This window comes from Hylaeus anthracinus, unplaced genomic scaffold, assembly GCF_026225885.1.
Source record: "Hylaeus anthracinus isolate JK02 unplaced genomic scaffold, UHH_iyHylAnth1.0_haploid 3, whole genome shotgun sequence".
Classification (NCBI taxonomy): domain Eukaryota; kingdom Metazoa; phylum Arthropoda; class Insecta; order Hymenoptera; family Colletidae; genus Hylaeus; species Hylaeus anthracinus.
The window spans coordinates 8,868,763-8,891,059 of record NW_026535284.1 but is presented as its reverse complement, the minus strand read 5'-3'; the positions used below and the strand labels follow the sequence as shown (position 1 = coordinate 8,891,059).

At 40.3% G+C, this 22,297-nt stretch overlaps 1 protein-coding gene across 2 annotated transcripts in view; it reads left to right on the top strand.

Moving 5' to 3' along the window:
- The window catches only part of LOC128894400 (synaptogenesis protein syg-2-like), a 138,473-nt gene that overhangs the window by 93,856 nt on the left and 22,320 nt on the right, over positions 1–22,297 (top strand). For both annotated transcript variants that reach the window (XM_054156113.1, XM_054156114.1), the window contains exons 5-8: positions 10,187–10,338; positions 15,095–15,370; positions 15,720–15,879; positions 20,518–20,852. In XM_054156113.1, the coding sequence (XP_054012088.1) occupies positions 10,187–10,338; positions 15,095–15,370; positions 15,720–15,879; positions 20,518–20,852 (923 nt within the window). The remainder of the gene's footprint in view (positions 1–10,186; positions 10,339–15,094; positions 15,371–15,719; positions 15,880–20,517; positions 20,853–22,297) is intronic.

Below are 22,297 nucleotides of genomic sequence, written 5' to 3'. Positions count from 1 at the left end.
AAATTTAATTCGAATTTAAACAATCGAAACGGAAGTCAAGGGAAAATCTCAGTGGTAGATCGGGCGATAAACGCTCCGAACGTAATATTCGTAAAGCTAACTCGGTATGCTCGTGCGGATCACGAATACGGTCAGGAAAATTATCGTTATATCTACTATCGCGTTTAAACAATTCTCCACGACGATTTCGCGGCGGCCGATCCAACGGGGCACGTAGCCGCTGAACGCCTTTTCACGTGGTCCCGCCAAGACAAGGTGTTCGCGCGCCGAACCTATTAGTCGTCTGCTCGAGATCGGTCGTTGAAGATAACAGTAGCGCCTCTCGCAAGACGGATCAGTGGATCGCGTGCTTTCTGGTCTGCAGCTTCGATTCCGTGCTTCCAGCGGAGCTCGCGGTGTTGGGGGCTTCATGTTCAAGCGTCGTCGGTCGATAGGAGTGACGAGACGCCGCACATTCTGATATTTTAGCGATCTAACCGGGACAAAAGTGAATGTAAGTAATTACTCACGCGTCTGGAAACAAACAATTACTCGCAACAGTGTTGCTCCACTTTATATATGTCAGGTATTTTGAATCGGTAATCGATATCAGAGTTTCAATTCTAATTTATTTTAATTGAAACTATAAATTAACGTATTTCATGCAGCGATTGTTTCGATTTTCTTTTGATCGTGTAACAGCTTTCGCGTATGTTTATACGGTGGCCCGGTAAAAGAATTTCTGCTCGCAAGACTGCAAAACAACGGCCGGTTGTTTAGAAGCAAGAAAGCGATCGTGTATGCGATGGTTGATGGTTGTTCGACCTGAGGAGCTGTAAGTACCGTTCCAAGGGGAGGGTTAGGGTAGAGACCATGGATGCCAGGGCAACGGGTGGCGGAAACTATTCGAACCCAACGATAACGATAATGTAAACACGCGTAAAACCATTACGGGCTGTGAGCGCCGTTCGAGGTGTTAACTCGTAGATGCTTGATCCTGTCGATTGACCTACAGATACTCACGCACTGCTCGGGGTGGATGCGAGTGTTAGAGGGTTATACAGTTGCGCGATAAGGCGAGTGCAATTACCGATGAGTCCGTTTATTGGTGGCAATGTTTTGGTTGAAAACAAAGGGGTTCATTTTCCGACCGCCATCGAAGTACGAGACCCGTGCGATACGGTGCAATGAATTTTAGAATGGTACGTTCGAGGAAAACGAAGGGAAGGAATATGTTACTTTAAGAATGACAATTAATATTATTGTAGGGGAGAATAACAAAGAAATTGAGTGAAGTATTTCTGCTTCTTAAATAAATAAAAATGTCATCAGTGTAAAAGTTGAGACTCTAACGTGACAAAATCGCCAGTAAATGTTTCTATTTAAACTAGAGTTATAAATAAATTAATGCCAGGGCACAGAATTAATTTCTGTATCCTTCTAGCATCCTTTACCTTAAAATATTAAACGAAACCGAACTGGGTTAATAAGTTCTTACGCTTCCTCGTCGTATGGATTTCCTGAATTATACAGATGACGACCTTAACAATTTTCGTACTTTCACATCCAGCAGAGTTGTTTAAATATTCTGTTTCGAATAGACCACCATGTAACCTACTGGACGGAACTGAAAGTTTAACAAGTGACACTATGAAAACCGTCCTCTTGCATCCCGCACTCGAAATAATTTATTTTTGTACAGCCTTAACTTTCGCGACATCTGCGTTTCTCTCTCGCTTCGTGGACAGCAGATAAAAAAAAGTAACTCGTCCACTGAGTAAGAAATATTACAATAACCTGCACACCATTTAAAAAATCTCTCTATTTTTGAAAAAAGAATCGTTTAAATATGTTCAATCGTTCGAATGAATAACTTTTGAAAGAAATATCACATGAACCTCTATTTAACGTAACCATTACGTTTCAGTCGCAAAAATAAAACGAATCGCGTAATAATCATCCAAATCCCAACGCATCCCATAGATAGCACGTTCGCGCAAACTGCATCGGCACGATTCTCTCGCGAGAGTTTAGCAAATAATTGCCCTTTTAATACCTTGGTAATTGGCTGAATGCGCAGCCAATTAAGGTTTAAAGACTAACCATAAACACCGCGTCGTATTATTAATAGATACCGCGTCGACGACCATCGGCGATTCGTTCGATGTGTTCCGACGCATACTTGACGTGTAACACACATTTGGGCTCGGTACCACGCGTCGTTCTGCTCGGTTATCCGTGAACCCGTGCGGACGCTCACGCGTATTCAGTCGGAATATTTACTCGCGCTCGTTGATGCGCGTCGAAACTGTTCACGGAATAATAATTAACAACGGATTCGACGAAGTGCCTCTCTTTTCACTGACGCGCAAATTATTCCGGTTGTCCGCGAGAAATCATTTTGGCGCCGCTCGTGACGGGAATGCGAGAAACGATCACTCGCTGGCACAGAGCGACGTGGCGTGGCCATCATAGGGAGAAGGAAGGGACAGTTAGGAAATACGGGAAAAATGTTATTATTGTTAGAATCTATCTAATACATTGGTTATTCGAAAAAGTTCGTGGCGTTTCTCAACCATTTGCATGATTTCATTGCATCGTTCTGTGATTGGTCCATTACAGCATCTTTGACATCAAAATTTTGATAGAGCATTTTGTCTGTAATAACCAAAAATTTGTTCAGATGCCTGCGTAGCATTCTCGCCTTTAATCTATTAAATAAAATCATTGTGAATGTACTTAAAAATCGAACGTAAATTTAACGTTACTGCATGAATATTGTTAAACGAACTTTAGGAATTTTAAATTAAACAGATTTTAGTTTAATCGGACGAGTGTCTTTCTTCGAACACCATAGTACACGATCACGCGATAAAAGCTCGAAACGGACGAGATTGAATTTCCAACTGGATTAATCTCAGCTCCGAGACCCGCCGGATTCGGTAACAAGAAGCCCTAAACTTCGAAGATGTCTTCAATCATTCATTTCAGCACTTCGGGATTGAAGTACGCCGTCTTAACTAGACGCATGTTTAATTCAAGGTTTAAAAGGTCGATGCACGTCCGACAACTCGGGTCTTTACGTCCCCGTTCGGGTCACCGCAGCTCGCCTTTTATCGGTTTTGCGAATCGGGTCAGCATAAAGTCGGTTTCGAAGGGTGGAAGTGGTCATTCAATGTTCTGAAAACAAATGCGTGATCGCGAAGCGAGGGTTTGACGGCCGCGCAACGGGGTGCATCGGGGGAGTCGATTCGTAGGGAATTATTGGAACAGAAAACGATAATGCCACGATAAGCGCGCATGGAAACATTAAGGTAGCTCGCGCGGTGTTAACTGTGTGGGTATTAATTCCTGATCGCGATGGTTTAGCATATATCTGGGTAAACGATTGAAATACTATCGCCAGTCAATAATTCATGTAACGCGAATGACGCTCACGCGTTGCAATTAATAGTACCATTGGGCGAATCCTCGCGTGGATGTACCGAGAAAAAAGAAATATTATTCATAGCTGAATCGGTTAATTTAGAAAAGACACGTGTCATGAATATCACCTCTGGTTCTTCATATTTCGGGAGAAATGTACGTTTTCAATTAAATTTTTCGTGACCATCAGAAAATTAAACATATTTCAAAGTAAATAAAGCGAGATCAAAGAGAGAAAGTTTTGATTTTTCATTCGATTTGAAACGCGATGCTACAAGTAATATTTAACGTTAGAAGATACGATGTAGAAACCATCAGCAAATTGCATGTACCTCAAAATAAATAAATTGACAACATGTATTGAATTTCAAAACGAAAATGAAATATCGCATCGAGAAAATTGCACGTGGATGAAAGTTAAAAAAAAGGAGAAGATTTTTATTTTCAATCAGAAATAATGGGTTTATTATGAGATTGTACGTAAACGTAGATTAAATGGTGATGATTTTTATTTTCAATTAGACACAGACGTTAAAGAAATTATAGACGAAAAATCGCAGAGGTTCGTTTCGTGCGAAACATGTCAGAAACATGTATCAAGGTTCGATAAGAACGGCAAAGCTGGAACCAGAGAGTGTATCGTTTGGCACACGAAGCATCGCGTGTCGTTGGATCGTGATCACGCCTTCCTGCCTTTCGAGGAGCAAAAAAGAATCGACTCTATTCTGTGCGATCAAGCGGAGGAAAAATCCGACGAAAGAAACCCTAGGTCGACCGTATTCCGTTGGAATATGCGCCCGGTGCACGGCTTTGTGATTCTGATCGTGCTCCATAATTAGGAAACCCTTTTGACATATTCCCCAGACCAATTACTCTGACTGCGTACTCAGTTGGTGACTCTATTCGGTAGCATACAAAATAAATCAGAAAGTACAATAAATAAAGAGGAGCTTCCTAAATTGCTGTGATTTGATAGTTGTTCAAAATTAATTTTCGATTTAAAACAACAGAAGTGATCGCAAATACCATGAATGAATTCGCGTGGAAAACTAAGGAGATTAGTGTTCGAAATAATCGAGATGTCGAATATTGAATTCAGTCGACAAAGGCAGAGTATTAATTGGTACACATAAAAAATAAAAGGAGAGGGAAGAGATTATAAATATTTTCGTAACAATCAAATTTGAAAAATATTTTAACCCCGGTACGGCTCCGTGTAACTTTCAGCGAAAGTTTAGCGAAGGTTCAGAAAGTTTCAGTGAAAAAATGAAAAGAAAAGAACACCGGATAATTATGCATCAATCCAATAGTTTTTACGGATCCCGTGAGTAACCAACAATGGTAAACAATTTCCATCCGGTCACGGAAACGCAACGCCTCGGTCGTGCCGTTCGAAATCAACGTTCTAATAGCTTTCCCTCGTTACAAGTCGTGGGAAATTCCGTTTAGTGTACAAGGGATCGTCCATTTCCGGGAATCAAGATCCTTAGAAACGCGGATATAGGTATCCGTTGAGCGCCGGATGAAAGGGTTGACGGGGGGTTCGGGGGAGAGAAGAGTCAAGACGGATCACCGTATCGGTGCACAGTGCACACCGTAGCCACGAAACGGAACGGAGGAACCAATTTCAGAGAAGTGGCTACGGCTAATGGCAATTAGGGGTTGTACGAGTGACTGGTTGCGGCGGCGCATAAGCGTGCGCTGGAATTTACGAGGCAGACCGCGCGATGGGCAACGTGGTATTACAGACCGTAGTGGATACTACCGGGCTCTTGTTTTCGGTCCCGATCGTTATTAAATTTCGCCGAAGGAACGGTGAACCGAGTGGCCGCGGCTGAAGTGCCCCGGGACGATTTATAACGTGGAACACACCTCGATGGAAGCAGAACGGGAAATGTGGATCGTCGCGTGGGGCATTAAGGGGTGGTTCTGGTTTGGACTGTAGGACTGAGGGGTATTTTTGAACGTTTCACTCGAGCGTTACACTTAGAGTAAAACTGATAATGGGAGGAGGATATTTAAATTTATTAAAGAGTACAAGGGAATACGAATTGAAAGTAGTATCTTCAGATCCTTCTTGCTCGATGAAGATAATGCAAATAATTCTTTGAATCGTCCTAAAGTTATGGAAATAGGAGAAACACTTGTAATCAGATTTTGAGAAGGGTTCAGTGCCTCAATTTAAATCTTGCTTACTTTTAGCTGTTTTATATGCAACGCACTGCTCGGCGAATTACCTATTCAAATAATTTCATCGCTCGGTATTGAATATTTTAAAAAGTTCGTGTAAAAGGTTCCACTTAATATGTTGCAACCTTTCTTTGAGACTATTGAGGATATCGATGAAATCGTCTCCTTTCGCCACGGTAAAAATATTCTTTAGATTCTCGTTTGGGAGATGTAAGAAATGCAAAGAAACATTGTAGTGTAGAGTATGCCAGCAAATATGTGTCTTACTGTCTTGTAGTAAAATCGATTCACTTATTAATAAAAAGGTCAAGAGTTCCTTCTGGGATGATTTAAATTTTCATCATAAAGACGTATTTTTAGATCCTGTATTTAAATAAACGTTCTCGTATTTCAATAATCAGGTAACTACATATATTAAATAGAGAGTATAATTTGTTTTAGGAACGACTTTCATTTCACATTAATGATTAATGTGGCTACATGTCGTTCTTAAAATATAGTTAAAATCCATTTATGCATTAAAAATTCTTTTCTTATATATGTGGTACACTGTTTATTTGATATAATCCTTATTAACGAAGATTGACTGCAATGTGGAACCTATCGAGTTTAGGTCATCTCATGTATCTTCTTCTGTGTAATTAAAGCAGTCCAATACTGCGAGCAATAATTGCAATCAATAGACGTTCCAAGATACATGGCTGATGGAAATGGACAGGCACTATACATATCCAGTTACAGTGACAGATGTACACGTTCTAACCTATGAATTTCCGTAGCCAACGCATAAATAATGGCGTTAACAGGAAGTTCAATATTCTCCGTTGCTGGCCGTAGAAAGTTGCACGTCATAAGTAGACGTAATTGCTGTAAAACGTCTGTGCACGATAAATCTTGCTTGACACCAGCGACCGTATTTTACGACGATTAAAGAACAATTGATTTCGTATACTTTTCATGATAATTTTAGAGGGAAATTATACACAAATGGATTCAAATAAACTCTCTCATAAACTGTATGACGTATAAAATATCATTTCCAACTATATTCTTTGTGAGAAGTCTATAATATTTGAAAAGGTTTCCTTCTTATTTTCCTCGGATAATTTCATCGCAAATTAAATAGCCAATACTCTCTGCCGGAGCATAGGTCCTGTGTTCTTTCAATCTGTCCCAAGCTTTTACGCGAAGCGTCATTTGCTCGAACTGTCTAGTGTATTCGCCGTTGTACTGCAGCCTCCCCACGGCGAAGAAATTAAATAATTGAGATTTATCGCCTTACCGTGCCGACAGGATTTGAAGAGGTTCCTCCACGTAATGCGGTAGCGGGGTTCTTCAACCCTCTCTCGCTTGTTTACGGGGCCGTAAACGTCCCGAAAGAGTCTCCTTAAACCTGCTCCTAGGCAACCGTGGCTCTCGCGAAATTCGTACATCAGCCAGTCTCGAGATTTTCGTTTCATTCCTGTAACTTCTCCGCGTTATTTCTGCACGTGTAAACAAAGTTTAGGGCCGTCGTTGTTCGCGGCCGTTGTTCCCGGGAATCGTTGGGCCGCTTTCGCGCGATACTCGTTCGTTCGCGCAGGATTCAAGGAATCAACGAGACGAGTATCCTATCGCGAAGTATTTTTCATTGCGCTTCCGAGTCACTGGAGTTATGTTGTTACTTTATCGGACGGGTTTATCCCTTGATGTCGTCGCGTTGGAATTCACCGGAAAAAATAAAGAATTTTCAGAATAAACGTCGTTACAAGGCAGGAGAAACTGTAGTTATCAGCTCCAGCAGTGCAGTCGTATTTATAAAACTAGAGTTAAATGAGAAAAAGGAAGTCGATAAAACCTTGGCCTTGAGTGACTATTTGGGAATAGACCAACCTTGGCCTTGAGTGACTATTTAGCATTGATCAGAGCTTTACTTGTTCTTCACCCAACACACAGACACATCGCACACTGGCGTCTGTATCCTCACGCGTGGAATTCCACGTGAATTCCTGGAATGCATTCGGGCACGTACTCCACTGGTAATTGATCTTCGCCACACAAACGATCACTCGGTTCGATTTATACCGAATGAAACATTTATTGAGTGTATCTAACATGGTGGCGATTCATTTACTCCTATATTACGACTAGCATGTACCAGGTTTACAATTTGTTGTCGGTGTTGAAGAGTCGTACGCTTAGGCCAGCTTTACGCTCACATTATACGGTCTCTTGTAGCTATAAAGTTTTGCAATCGCAGTGTTTATGCACTAGAACTTGTTTAACGACTACTATGTACTTAAACGGTCCTACCGTTTTATGGCGACGAAGCATCTGGAATTTATTTCTTTAGAGGAATCCACCTTGGCTACTAATGAAATGGGATGGTGATCTGTTGGAATTGATCCAGGGTGACCGTAACAACCCCTAAAGCTGATTTAAAACCGATAAAATGAATCGTTAATTTTGTCATCTTTGATGGTTTATTTTTTATTTTGTACCTATAGAATCCCTCCGTCCCAAAGTTCCTAATTTAATGCTCACTCGTGGACAAATACCCTCCATACACTTCCTTCATACAACATAACTCGTAAGTACCTGTGGCTTGAAACTTTCTCACGGTAGCCAACCAATCATCTTATAGTAGCACCTCGACTACTTAACCTGATTGGTTTCATTAGCGATTCCCTTTGTCGCAGGCTTCCATCTTTCCATTGACTTTTTAAATATTCCCTTTGTTCCGACGCAAATCGTCTCCATTTGTATAAAGCTGGTATGTTGAGTAACAATTCTGACTAGTTCTTCGTTTAACTATGGGCTACCACGATTTTTATCGCTTTCTTCAACTCGTTATTTATCCATGCTCGCCTCGTTGTCACTAAATTGCTTTACAGGACATCGTTACTTATGTGTCAGCTTTCTTTGGAGTTCGAAACTGTCCTTTTGTAATCTGGAAGCTATAGCCGCTGAATTGTTCTGAAACTTATTTCAGTCTTCCCAATTAACCCTTTGCACTCGAGGCCTTTTTTACTGGTATCTACCAGCAACTCCAGATGTTTATTAGCATTCTATTGCCATGCATTCTAAGCTATCTAGATTTGAGAATAAAGTCATCATTACCACGCCGACAATCATTTTATTGACACTTCGAGCTCCAAATTAAACCTAAAGAAACATTAGGTATTGTAGATTTTAGGTTAAATGCTATTTTAGAACTATCGGACTTACGATTATCGGATACCAATTCGTCTGAAAGGTGAAGAAAGAGTGGAGCTCCAAATATTTCGTACCATCACGAAGAGTGAACAATTTATAGATGCACAGGACGTTTTAGCAACAGGTCGTCATTCGGTAAACGTTTTTCGTAGTTCCATGCTAAATTAGACATTCCTGTTCTATAGTCGCTCGGAGCTGTCCGCGTTATCCGCGCGACGAAAACGGAGCGAAGCTTCACCAGAATAATTTGCAGTTTTCACGAACGACGGAGCAAAGAGGATAAGTTCGGAAGTAGCGGTGCTCACATAAGTTAGTTAAAGTTAAGTTGTTCAGAGAGAGAGAATTTGTTTTTGCAAGTAGGTGAAAGTTGGGTATATAATGCGCTTTATAACGATCCACGACGAGTTGGGAGTTCTTACGAGATTTTAATACACACGCTAGCGCCTCGTTCACGCCACTCCCTCGTCTATTATTCCTCTCTCGCGCCAAATTATTTTACGACTCGGGGCTGAGGGGTTGCACGCTTAGGACACCCTGGTATAGGTACAGATTTCTCTGGAAAATCTGACGAATCCGCCGCAAGATGTTTCTTCCGAGCATTTCTGAGTATTTCGAAAATTCAAGCTGCTTAAAAAATGGATGAATTTCCTCTAAAGGTGTAGTTCTGTAATATACGAATACAAGCAAAAGTAGAATATTTAAAGAATGTTTAGAGTAAATCGCAGAATAATATTAAACGTTATTTATGAATCTATAAGAGTGTCATTTCCTCTTTCATAAAACGAATTAGTGAATTTAGGTTAAGTGAAAAATAATACGTTATAAGTACAATGAAATCAGGAAATGAAAAGAACTGTATGAAGAACGATACCCGAGAGAAATCATACATGGTATTTTAGTTCGAGAAGAAATTATGTACGAAACGTGCTGTGTGTACGGCGTAAAAATTGAAGAAAAAGATACTGTAGCACATATGGTGTATGAATTATGAGACGGTCTTGCCCCTCCGGACACGCGTGGCACACAGTGAAAACGAAACAAAAAGTGGCCTTAATATCTGAATTATGGGATGTACTATAAATTGCAGTGTAACTGGGTAACTAGATAACCGGAACTATAAATTAGGTTATTAAAATATAAAGTTTAACAATTTATTATACTTTGTGAAACTGCAATGAGTGATTCAATTATTTTTATCATTTTCGAAATTATCACGCACAAATTATATCAGAAATGAAAATTAATTGACAACAAATGGTTGAGAAATGTATATTAGTATTCCACAAGGACAGAAAAAATGAAATAAAACTGTTGATAAAATATTTAAAGAGTGTGTAATGGTTTGGTGTTTCTTATCAAAGTTATACGAATCCCGATTCTCCGTTTCTTTTTCCAGTAAAGCCACTGGTCGTACAGATTTTGACAAAGGAGCCTCGAGTATCCCCCGAGAAGAACTACAACGTGGAGTGCAGGACGAAGGGTTCCAGACCTAAAGTGGTAATTACTTGGTGGATGGGGAACCAGGAGATTGAGAAAATGGCGCAGAACGTAAGTTTCATCGGATGGAATTTATCCAAAGTACCAATTACGAGCACGGATGAAAATCACAGTTTATCTATGCATGTTAATTCGTACAGATGCATAATAGGATCTATCGATGCCTATCGATCCATCGACAGTCAAAAATCCATAATTGTTTATTAATATCTAATTGCGAATTAAAAAGTATCGAGGGAAGTACGCGTTCGAAACAATTTCCACCGAGACAATTGCTCCTTAATTTTCGAAGAAGTTTTTCTTCGCAGTGAAAGGGTAAACGATAAACGCCACTGCGGTTCGCCCTTCGATTCCAAAGAAAATTCTCGACTTCCTGCTGGTTTTCGAAATTCGCGTCGATTCGCAAGGTAGTTGAAGTAACGAAGTTATTTCGTTTCTACTCCAACCGGTCTGGCTTCCTCGCCTCTTTCGTCCCAGTTTCGTTCGGCGTCTGACACTTTCTTGCGTATTGACGGAGGAAGTACACGAGCTCACGAACGAATCAACTGGCGACTTACCTCGCCCCTCGTCTTCCGGTCTTCTCGATAAGTTACGGAAGATCTTACCTTCCTGTTTTCACTCGCGACGCTGCTTCCACTGCCGCCATATCGAAACGGTTTTCCGGATCGTCGCGACGCCGGTTAACTTCGTCTTCGTAATCGTCGGGCTTTCGAAAAGGTGAAACGGTCTCCGACGTTTCGAAGTTGGCAACGCCTCCTCCTCTTCAACTTCCGTGGTAACTTGGAATCTTATCTCGCTTTTTGTGAAAACACGACAAAATAAGGAAGATTCGAGAAAAGTAGGATTCGTGCAAAAGATTCCATCGATTTCGATTAGGGGAAGGCGATTTGTAGGAAAGGGAAGACGGTGGTTTGTATTTTTAGAGGCAATCTTCGCCTTCGAAAAGTTACGCTTCGACTATTTTTGTTTTTTTCACTTCGGAAGAAGTTTACGCAATATCGCGTGTTTCTCAACTTTGGTAACAATTTGAAGCATCAAAGTTTATGGTGATGGTGCCTTTGTTAGCAAATGAAATTCGGAAATTATTTTATCTCGGTTTTAAGGAATAAAATGATTCGTTATTATACATACAACGATATATATTGTATGGCATTAATTCTCAAATATATATTTATTTTTGTTATCAACTTTAAAGTATATGTGTTTACTATTTTCAGAGGAGTTGAACAATACGATATCATTAGAATTTAAATTCATTATTATGAAAACGTATATTATTGACTTTATTCGGTAACAACATTCCTGTACACTGAACGAACTGGTTATTTAAAATACAGAGTGACTTTTTCATTAGGAGTACCTCGAATCTCTCTTCAAGTTTAATTGAATTAAAAACTTTGAAAAAAAAAAAAGCTTTTTGCACTCCCAGTATCGAACGCAGTTAATGCCGACGATTTTATCATCGAAAAGGTTAATAAATTGAATTTAAAAGTAATGTAGACATTTTAGACTGACTGACAGCCAAAAGGAAGGAATCTCATTTAAATAATAATAGTAATATGATAACTGCATTTAACGGCTAACTAAAGTAGACTCCAATATGATTCTGACACTCTCTGACACTCTCGTTAACTCTAATATCATTTCCGTCGCTAATATTTCCATTTTATATTTAAAAAAATTTACATTATTAATCAATATGCACGTATAATGAACAATGTATTTACGATTTCGCTATGATTTTGACAAAATTTGTAGTAATACACAAGGTGTGTATTACCTTTACGTAATTGTTGATATTTTATTTTATATTTCAAGTAAATTCCAAGCAATCTAATAAAAAGTCACGCGAGAAATGCAAACGAATCTCGAAATCTTACGTTCAATTCCACCTAACCGAAACCACCATAATTCCATGGAAACGTACCCTGGGATCTCTTTCCCAAGCATTGTAAAACTTCTCACGTAAAATTTCCCTTCTAAACGCAAACAGCAACGGAAGTATTCAATCGGAACGAAACACGTAAGACGCTTAAAGCTCGAAAAGAAAACCGTTGAGGCATCACACGAGAGTTTTCTTCTTCCGCGCGGACGGGCGCGAATCGATACGCAAACTAGAAACGCGGTTGAGATCAATATAATTGAACCCCCTCGTATTCGAGGCAGCTTGACTGGCGGCGAATGGAAGAATTGATGAATACACGCGGAGCTACGGCCAAACATTCCGGTGCGCCCTAAAAGGATCAGAACGTTATGAAGCGGGCTATGAACGATCTGATTTATTTTGTACTCCTATGCGGAAGAGAGCCGCGCAATTTCTGCGTGGATAAGTTTCAGCTTCTGCACACATCCACGGGCGTAATCGCGACGGTGGTCCGTATACAATCTCCCTGCAGGATATATCGACGGCACTGTTGGACTGTCCGGAGAGCTTTATCGGGAAATTCGATCGCGTCGCAACCAAGCGAAAGCGCTATATGCAACGAAGCTTACAGCGGGGTGCGACGTGACAGCAGGGATGCGCAACACACGAGCCACATGTGACCCAAATTATTTAATGTGACCCATGGCCTGATTTTAACGAGACAGAAGACTCTGTTGAACGCATACCTCTCTAATTAGGTCGAAATATTGGTCAAACTTTAGGAATGTTTCATGTAAATTCATACAAATAATTCATCCTTAAATACATGATAAAAACGTAACGAAAATTTATTTGAAATCTCGTAGTTTCAAATGAAATAGAAAAATAAATACTAATTTATTTGATTTAAACGTAATATTTTCTGGTACCCATCGTTCAATACTGCAAATGATTTTCCTTTCGCATGTTTCCCTTACTCATAGACTGCTATACACGAATTTCATTTTTCCTTAAAAAAAATCCACCCTTTCTTCCTACAGCTGGCTCGGTCGCCAGCAACATTTAAGTTGTGCACCTCTGCGATAGAGGAACCACCAGCACGACAAGTGGGACGAAAAGTGAACGACGGAGAAAGAACCGTGCCAAAGAGACGAGTGAACGAGGAGAGAAAGAAACAGAAAGTCGAAGTGGGACTCATGACGCGACATTCATCCTGACGAACCGTTACTTCCATTCATCGTATCCGCGATACCGATCCGGATACGCTGGCTTCCACGATATGCATGCCTGGTGGCGTTATCATTAAAATGGCATCGCGGAAACGGAAGGTTAGAGAGTGCGATAAAGAGAAACAGAAAGCACGAAGGGTGGGAGCGATAGTCACCGAACCCCCGTCGTCTCTTCATACCCATCGCGCCACGGTTTCCCTCAATTCCACGCCGGTGCATCATGAATCCCGAAAAATCGTTAATCTCTTTTCGTCCGTTTATTTTCTCGTCCCTCTTCCGTAGCAATACGCATGACCTCCGAATTGATTTTCATATTAAACACGTGACAAATTGATCGGCTAGTTTCGTCGCGCCTGTGACGAATCTGCTCGCCCTCTGTTCCGTCCGACACGAAGGAACAATTACAGGAAGGTCGACGAAAATTTGGCACACACTCCCGAAGCGAGGCTATTTTTTAGTGTCGCGTTAATATCGCCGGAAATATCACGGTTGTGATTACACCAAGTGCTTTGACACTTAAATTTAAGCTTTTCAAAAAGTGGAGTTAATCAATTTCTGCAGTGAGATTCTGCTCACATTTAAGTCTCCTAAAATATGACCTGAAGAGGAATTTCTTTTTTATTATTTTCTCTGTATCTCCGAGCAGTTTTTAACGCCTCTGGCATATCCATAAATACCTGAAGCCAGGTGAGCCGCATAAATGGGATCACCTAAATATATATTTGGATAATCCCATTTATTCGATCCGCCGCGTAAATCATATTCCATTCTCATAGTCTTGACTAAGTTCTTTATCCTTCTTCCATTTCTTTGTCTTCGTGTTTCCCCTTTTTTGTTGTCCTTGGTAACAGCCAGTCCTGGTCGCTAATCCTTTGATATCCGCGACGTTCATGTGATCCTTTAACGGCGATCAGCTCGAGTCGCGAGGACGACTTCTTGTTGATCTCACCGATCAGACAGCATTTGCCTAATAGCGGAGCGACGCACGCTTTATTGGGAATGACTATTGATGTTGGCTTTACGCGAGCAGCGTACGCTCCACACAGGTGATTGGCGACATTTGTCTGACAGGAACGACATTGTCTGTACAGGGCTGATGGGCGACATCCGTCTTCTGGAACGATGTTCGCTCTACTATAGCGATGGTTGACGAGGTTTGCTCCGCGAAGAGCATTGACGTGTCGCGTATTGTATTCACGTTTAAAACTAGTTGTCAACAACATGATTGGTTTCGAGCAATTGAAACGCGTCAATCTCGGCTACGCTGTTCTACCGATCCGCGCATAATCGCGATTCTGTCGGCGATAGTCGTGATTTGTGTAAAGTGTTTGCTTAATTAGGGTTGCTGTTTGGTCGGCGTGTCGTGCGTTTCTCAACTGTGGTAACAAGTCAAGGCGAATGTTAACGTGAGAGCAGAGGAAAGATTATAGAGTCAATGTAAATTCTGGTGTATCTATGTTAACGCTCGCTAAAGAAATCGATGGATGTCGAATCGTTGGCTTGTGAATAGAACTTTTTCAGTATGTTAACCCTCTATGGGCCGACTTTTTTTCCTCCAAACAACTTGGCATTTAATTTGATATTTTCGGTTGATGATACTACGAGCCATTATTATTTTCAGTATTATTCAATTCAATTCAACATTAAATATACACGTGTAAATTGAAATATTTGCGTGACGATAACTGATGGTGGGATTATGTTTTGTTGGCAGTACGAGCTGGAGAATAATGAAACCCTCAGTGTCCTGAGTTTCGTGCCAAGCATCGACGACGATGGCAAATATCTGACGTGCCGAGCCGAGAATCCTTTGATTCGTGATAGTGAGTTGGAAGACAAGTGGCGGTTGGACGTGCAGTACAAGCCGGTGGTGACTCTCAAGATGGGCACGAACTTGAATCCGAACAATATCAAAGAGGGGGATGATGTATACTTCGATTGCTCCGTCAGGGCTAATCCGAAAGTGTACAAGCTCTCCTGGTTCAAAAATGTATTTAACCCATACTAGTCACGCTATTATTTTGACAAGTCACAGTAAATGAAATTTTAGAAATGATAAAATTAATGTGACAGTTTGATGGAAAACTGTATCTCAATAACTAAACATAATGTTTCGTTATTCTCACTATTTTAACATGATAATTATTGAAACTTCTTTGTGTTTTCGTCGAAAGCAATTATTCAATTAAAAATTCTTTAGCTGAATATAATGATTTACAAGTGTAAAGGTATTTAAAAAAATTAGACAAACTCAAACACAAAAGTAGCATTTGATGCTTCGTGTCAAATATCTAAGTAAGTATCATAGTGTAACATAATATTATCGTTGTTTGTTCCAGGGTAAAGAGTTAAAGAACAATGCCACAGCGGGTATTCTCCTCAGCGATCTTTCTCTGATTCTTCAAGGCATAACTCGATACTCTGCCGGTAATTACACTTGTCTTGCTGCCAATAGCGAGGGGAAGTCTGCCAGTAATCCTGTAGAGCTCCAAATAAAGTGTGAGTAAACATAAATCGTATTTCAGCATACACCAATTTTTTCAAACACTGTTCGAAAATAAAATATGACATTCTCTTACCTGTTAGCCTCCACAATTCTCTTCGAATATTAAAAATTCATCTCATCAAAACTTACCAAAAAATGTTTACCTATAACGTTCTTCTATAAATAAAATTCTCGAATATGAAACGATATGGATCAACCCTCGTCTAAACCTCAAGTCAGAAATCGCTCAATGCTTAATAAATAATCAAAGCCAAACTGACTTTTAATTAATCGATCGACATCCCGCGCTAGATAACGACCAAGAAAGAAACTTCGTTTCCGTCGCACAACACTTTGGAGAAAAATGAATTCGAGGAGCACAAAGGCGGCTCGTTGGTCTAATCACGGGTCCCCCTTGGCCTGGCACTCGTCAATCACAAGAACAACGGAAGAGGTCGCGAATAGAATCGCAGTTCGGGGTTGATATTCCCGGACCAATTCTCTAATTTGCCAGCTCTCGCCTCGAGTCCTCGATAATTACTTAATCGATGGCAAGTGGCAACAGAGTACGCCTAGCGGGAATCGGGCTCGAGGGTTGCTTCGGTGCGTTGCTGGAAAATCAGCGCGAGAGGTCCGACGGGGAGGAATGTATGCCGAGGACCGCGGATGGGATGGATAGTTTTCTGTAAAACATACAGCGCGAGTTATTCTATTAGAATGGGTTGGTACCCGTGGCGGTGGCCCGGCGTATCTGCATCTTGTAAATGACCTAAGAGGGAAGGAAGGACTGCGATGCATATTCAATGTATGTAAAGCGCGGCTGAATATTCATGTGTAGGTGAACGCAGCCTGGCAATGTGCTAAGCTAGGCCAGAGGGCGACGGGGGATGCGCAGAACTAAAGGGAACCGCGAAACCATCGTAATGTTTTAACCCTCGTTCCTCCCCCATGCAGTGTTGACATTGGTCCAAAGCCGAGTCACTCAACAATTTCGAAGATTGCTACGTCTTCATCCTCAGATGGTGCTAAGAATTTCTGCGGCGCTATGGGGGTGTTATCAGAAGCTGTAGGTGTGGTTTCAGGGGAGTAGAGTCTCGATTATTGCGGGACAACTGGGTCTAAGACTGTTGCGATAATCGAGGGTATTGTCACGACTAGGGTAACCGATTGTACCAGGGTCAAAGAAAGACACGAAGTTTAATATTTTCTATTTCGTTACGTTATTAAACAGTAGAATAGTCAGAAACCACTATCTCACTTCACTCAACATAAAATTGGAAAAGTAATGCAAGGTTCTCTGCATAAGTACCTGTTACTGACGAGAAGATTTTTCCAAGAACTGTGGATTTCCTAATTTGTGAACATTTCTTAATTTGTTGATGCTCTTAATGCATGTAATTAAAAATCACTCAGTAAAATTTTCAGTTAAAAGTACAGTTGATTTTACTGTTTCTGTACACCTTCAGTAATCATATGAATTGGCAATCTTATAAAAAAGTTAATCTGTTTTAATTACCTTCATTCCAGTTTTGCTTTCCTTTGCCCAGTGTAAAGTCTGACGCGTGTAAGAAATCTGAGAGTATTAATCTTGTTAAGAAAATTGAAGTCTTCAAACGCGCTGTGCATTGCCAGATGGATAAAATATTATGAATCATTTTCACGAATACCATTTTTCATGAAATCTTTTCAGTTGCATCATAGCTCCCTTTCTACGTTCAAAAGCATATTACAGGATATTTGAGCCATTCTAGACTGATAAATATAATAATGAAAATTAAATTTATTTCTAATCAAACTAATAACAGGTATGACAACATATAGAGACATCCATATACTACGTTTAATTAATTGAGCGTATGCATTTGCCTAAAGCAAAGTGATAGCCTTCACTAACCCACAGGTGCAGGACCAATCCTTCGGGCGCCACTCGCCAAAATTACACATGTCCTTGCAACTTCTGCAGGATGTGAACTCATACAACTCTCTAAAAACATGCTGTTGAAGCACACAAGTTACTACCTAAGTACCAGTCCTAATTCCATTGTGGTAAAAATGAAAAACTTGAGAGAATAAAGAGAAATGAAGTCACTGGATATTTAAATCTATCGTTGTGTATTTTTTCTAAGTTGCCATTTAATAATTGAAATCAATACTTATAATTCTCCACTGGTTTAATTCCTGGATAATTTCGTGTGATATATGCCTCGTGTGTCGTTTAATGCTTTAGATTCTGATAAACCTGCCCTTTTGTTGCGTTGTTAATTCCCTTCGTCCTAGCCAGGGAACTGCTTCTCACGCTGCTCGTGTCCTCTGTTTTCTATATATGTATATAATATTCCATGCGGTACTCCTAGAACTCTCTAATCTGTGTATGCGACGAAACACTCTTCCTTACACAGTACACACACTTTTCAACGCGCTTGGATAGGAAGTTCGTGTTTAGTCATGTTTTAAAGAACACCGCGGGTCTCGTCACCGTAGGAAAATACGTGGTTCGGAGAGAAGTACGTTTCAATGTTTATGAAACTCACCGGAGCTACGAAAATGCATTGTGTTTGGAGAAAACACCGATCCGAAGCAGCGAAACAGTATTGTCACAGGTCATCACGGTTAGCGAATACGAAAACGATGGAAATTCCTAAGACAATAGAAGCGGTCATGGTAGTCGAATCGATGACGATACACGCATCGTCTGTTTTATTCCTCGTTTATGGGACACGGACAAAGGGAAACGTGTTCCATATATCGGGATGAATCAATAGGTAGTAACTAAACAAACAGTAGCTGCGGGGTTTCTATTTCACATGTAAAATAGAGTTGAGCTTAATTGCGAATGTTTACATAAGAGTATTCCAGAAATTCAGGGTCTTAGAATCTTTAGAATTTAAAGATCTAGGAGTCCCAGAATTTAGAAATTTTAAATATCAGAGAATTTATAAATCCTAATATATTCGGGTCTAAGGCCTGCAGATCTCAGGACTTAAAGGTTTCAGAATCTAGAAATCTTAGGATCTAGAGATCTCAAAATTTAAAGGTTTCAGAAACTAGAAATCTTAGGATTGAGAGATATCAGGACCTACAGATCTCGATATCTAAAGATTTCAGGGCCTACGAATTGCAAGATCTACATATCTCAGGACTTGGAGACCTCGCGGCCTATAAATTGCAGAGCCTACAGATCTCAAAACCTAGAAAGCGTAGGGCGTAGAGATCCCAGGACCTAGAAACCCCGGAACTGCTGATAATGACTTACCGAAGTACATTCATCTAAATATGTTAATCGTCCTTTACACAGTCGTCGCTCGCGTCTCTTTCACCGTTGCGTGAATTTCCCCAGTGAACCTCGTAAGACGATAGAATGCGTGCTAACGAGTACTCGCATATATTGACTTACCGATCGACAAACATGTTCTTGGTGATACATTGACGTTTGCCGTCACGAGGCTAATATCTCCGACTTCTCGTATTACTAATTAATTCGGCAGTGCATCAAACGCATCAGATTGAAACGGAGCCATCTCGTGATCTGATGCTTCCGCTGTAAATCACCTCCCGTGCCATTTGGAATTTCCGTATGCCGTGGCCTATTGGATATGCCGATGTCAAGGGTATTTCCTATTAGCCGATCGATTTAATGTACCGCGAGCAAAAAGCTATCGACCTTCTTGTTTCGTTTAGACACATCGAATTACATTCGAAGATTAGACTCTCTTAAATCTTGCAGTTGGATGGAATTTCTTCCTAACGAAACTTCTGCTAGATGTGCATGCTTGCAATGGATTTTAAACAATTCTTGTTTACATGTTATACGATGAATTAATATCGTTTGTTTCTTGGGAATATTGTAAGAGTATCGAACTTTAATAGCAAATGTGCAAGATTTCTTGTCATAAACATGTCTCTCGATATCTAAAGTTCCATCTAGAGCAAACACCATTGCAATAAATTACGTGGAGGACTTAATAATCGTTGAAGTAAAGAAGGATGAAGAAATTTTATTACGAAGAAACGTAGGACAACTCAAGCATTGTCGAAGCTTGGAGACTTCCGACATAATTAGACGAAACTAAGATGCAAATACGATTACTTCGTCTAGAGTTATTACTCGGCAGCGTGTCAGAGTTGAATAATGACAGGTAATTTACTCAGTTAGCATCAGGTTCTACTCCATTTCGGTAAATTGCAATAGTGATATATATGCGTAGACGTTCGGAACAGTAGCTACAACCACAACCGGCCACACCGTCTGACTTACCCTCGTGTTAGGTCAATTGGATCCGAGCGACCGTTCAGTTTATGGTTCACTCTACGGCTTCGGATTTGGAATGCGCGTTTAACAATATTAAACTCCAACTTCGTGTCGATTTATCCTTCTGTTCCCTTTTTACATTTACACTATTTATGAAAAGAATTATCGATTATATTTATCCGTGAAAATATACGTTACATTTCATACATTAGATACAAAGGGTTGCGCAATTAACCCTTTTATAAGCTTTATTTTTTTTTTTATTTTAATTTTCACAAGCAAATTGACCACTTCGAAAGAAACAATTATTACTACTCGAACGGTACTATTTTATTAATATTACTCTTTCCTTGAAACATGGTGAAGGAACGGTAATGGAATGAATTGCAATGCATGTTCGCAGATATCCCAGTATGCAAGGAGGGTAGAAGCGAGGTGGTTGTCGGCGCCTTGAAGCAGGAAACCGTGTCGTTGGTTTGTTCCGTTGAGAGTCACCCAGCGCCGTTGACCTTCCACTGGACATTCAATAATTCTGGAGAACTGATGGAGGTACCTCATACCCGTTACTCTCACGTGCCAGCGCTCGGGACACCGTCCGTTGCCGAAAGCCTGAAGGAGTACCAGCAGTACCACGGATCCAGGTTAAACTATACACCAGCGACGGAAATGGACTACGGCACGGTGGCGTGCTGGGCGAGCAACCAGGTTGGCAAGCAACGGGTGCCGTGCCTCTTTCAGGTAAATGTGCCTCTCCTATTTTTCATCAACTGTACTAGCCACGGTTGCGAGCCCTAGGAAAGGCGCACACAATAGCGTTTATAAATGAATCAGGTATTTCAGCAAGGTGGTCTTTTCGAGCTTAAAAATAAAACAAAGTCATTCTATTGCGACTGGTCTCGTTGAAAAGGAAAATAGTTTTAAATCTGACTTGAATCTATCTAAAATGACATATACGTGAATCCTAAGATTTTTTTGTGAAGATCATTTGACAAATTTACTTTATTGACAGACAGTAAGGAAACATTTAGAAACCATAAGTATGAATAACAGAGCGAGGAAAAATGAATTCTTTATAGCTATGAATCAAATAAAATAACCATATAAAAATATTTTTTTATTCTCCGAGTTCTTCTGGTATTTCGATTCACTTCGTGTGTCTTTCTGGAAGCTCGAAAGTAAATGTGTAAAGGAAGCCACTAAAATTTGAAAAAAATGTTTCCTTTGTCAGGTTCCCACGATTTATATTTCTTTTTTTTTTTATATTGGCCTATCCGTTTACTTCTTTATTTTCACCCTCGAGCGCGTATCGGAGGGAAAAGAATAAAAGATTTAACTTTGAATTTCCGACTGACATGCACGTTTTGAGCACCAACACGATTTGACCATTTTCGCAATGACAATCGGTGCGCTCATGTGTGTGAGTTGCGATGTCTTCCGAACGAACGAAACGAGAAAAATGGAACTTGATACCCGACTTTAACTCTGCTAACAGAAAAACGCTCTTATTGGAATTGGGGAAAAGGAAATTTGATATAGAGGAACAAATATTTTATTATTTATTCAAGAGTGAACGATTTCATTTCAGCAATATGCGTATGTTTAAAGTGCCTACTTCGTGTTTATATAAGACTGCAGATACAATTTTTATTACACTTTTACAAAATCTCTTCCAATTTTAGTATCATTCGAATACAGCAAAGATTGTTAGACGAAGCAGGTGAGTTACCTGTTGACGTAATAACAGACTCTACGTCGAATTGTTCCGATAGCCGTGAAAAAATAGTAGGTGACACGAATCTTTGAAAGCAGATTGCGCGGTATAGTTGGAAAAAACAAGACCAGGAATTGGTTCGATTAGAGGGAAATGCTGATTCCACTTTGCCGATACGTTATTCGAACGCTACGACCGTCATTGCCGATTGGACGTGCAAACACAGAATTGCTTTTAATGGTTCGGAATCGAATTCCTTCGAAAATGGAAAATGGTTGGCCAAGGTAGGTATTTGATGGATGTCGGCCGACTTTCACATTCTCCCCTAACTCTCTAACATAGGTCATCGACGATACACCTAGCAAACATTTCGAAAAAGACGTGTCCGTGTTCGTGGGGAATTTCAAATTTTAAGTTTCAGTTTCAAAGTGTATTAAACGTTGGATATTCGTGGCATTAAAATATGAATCAC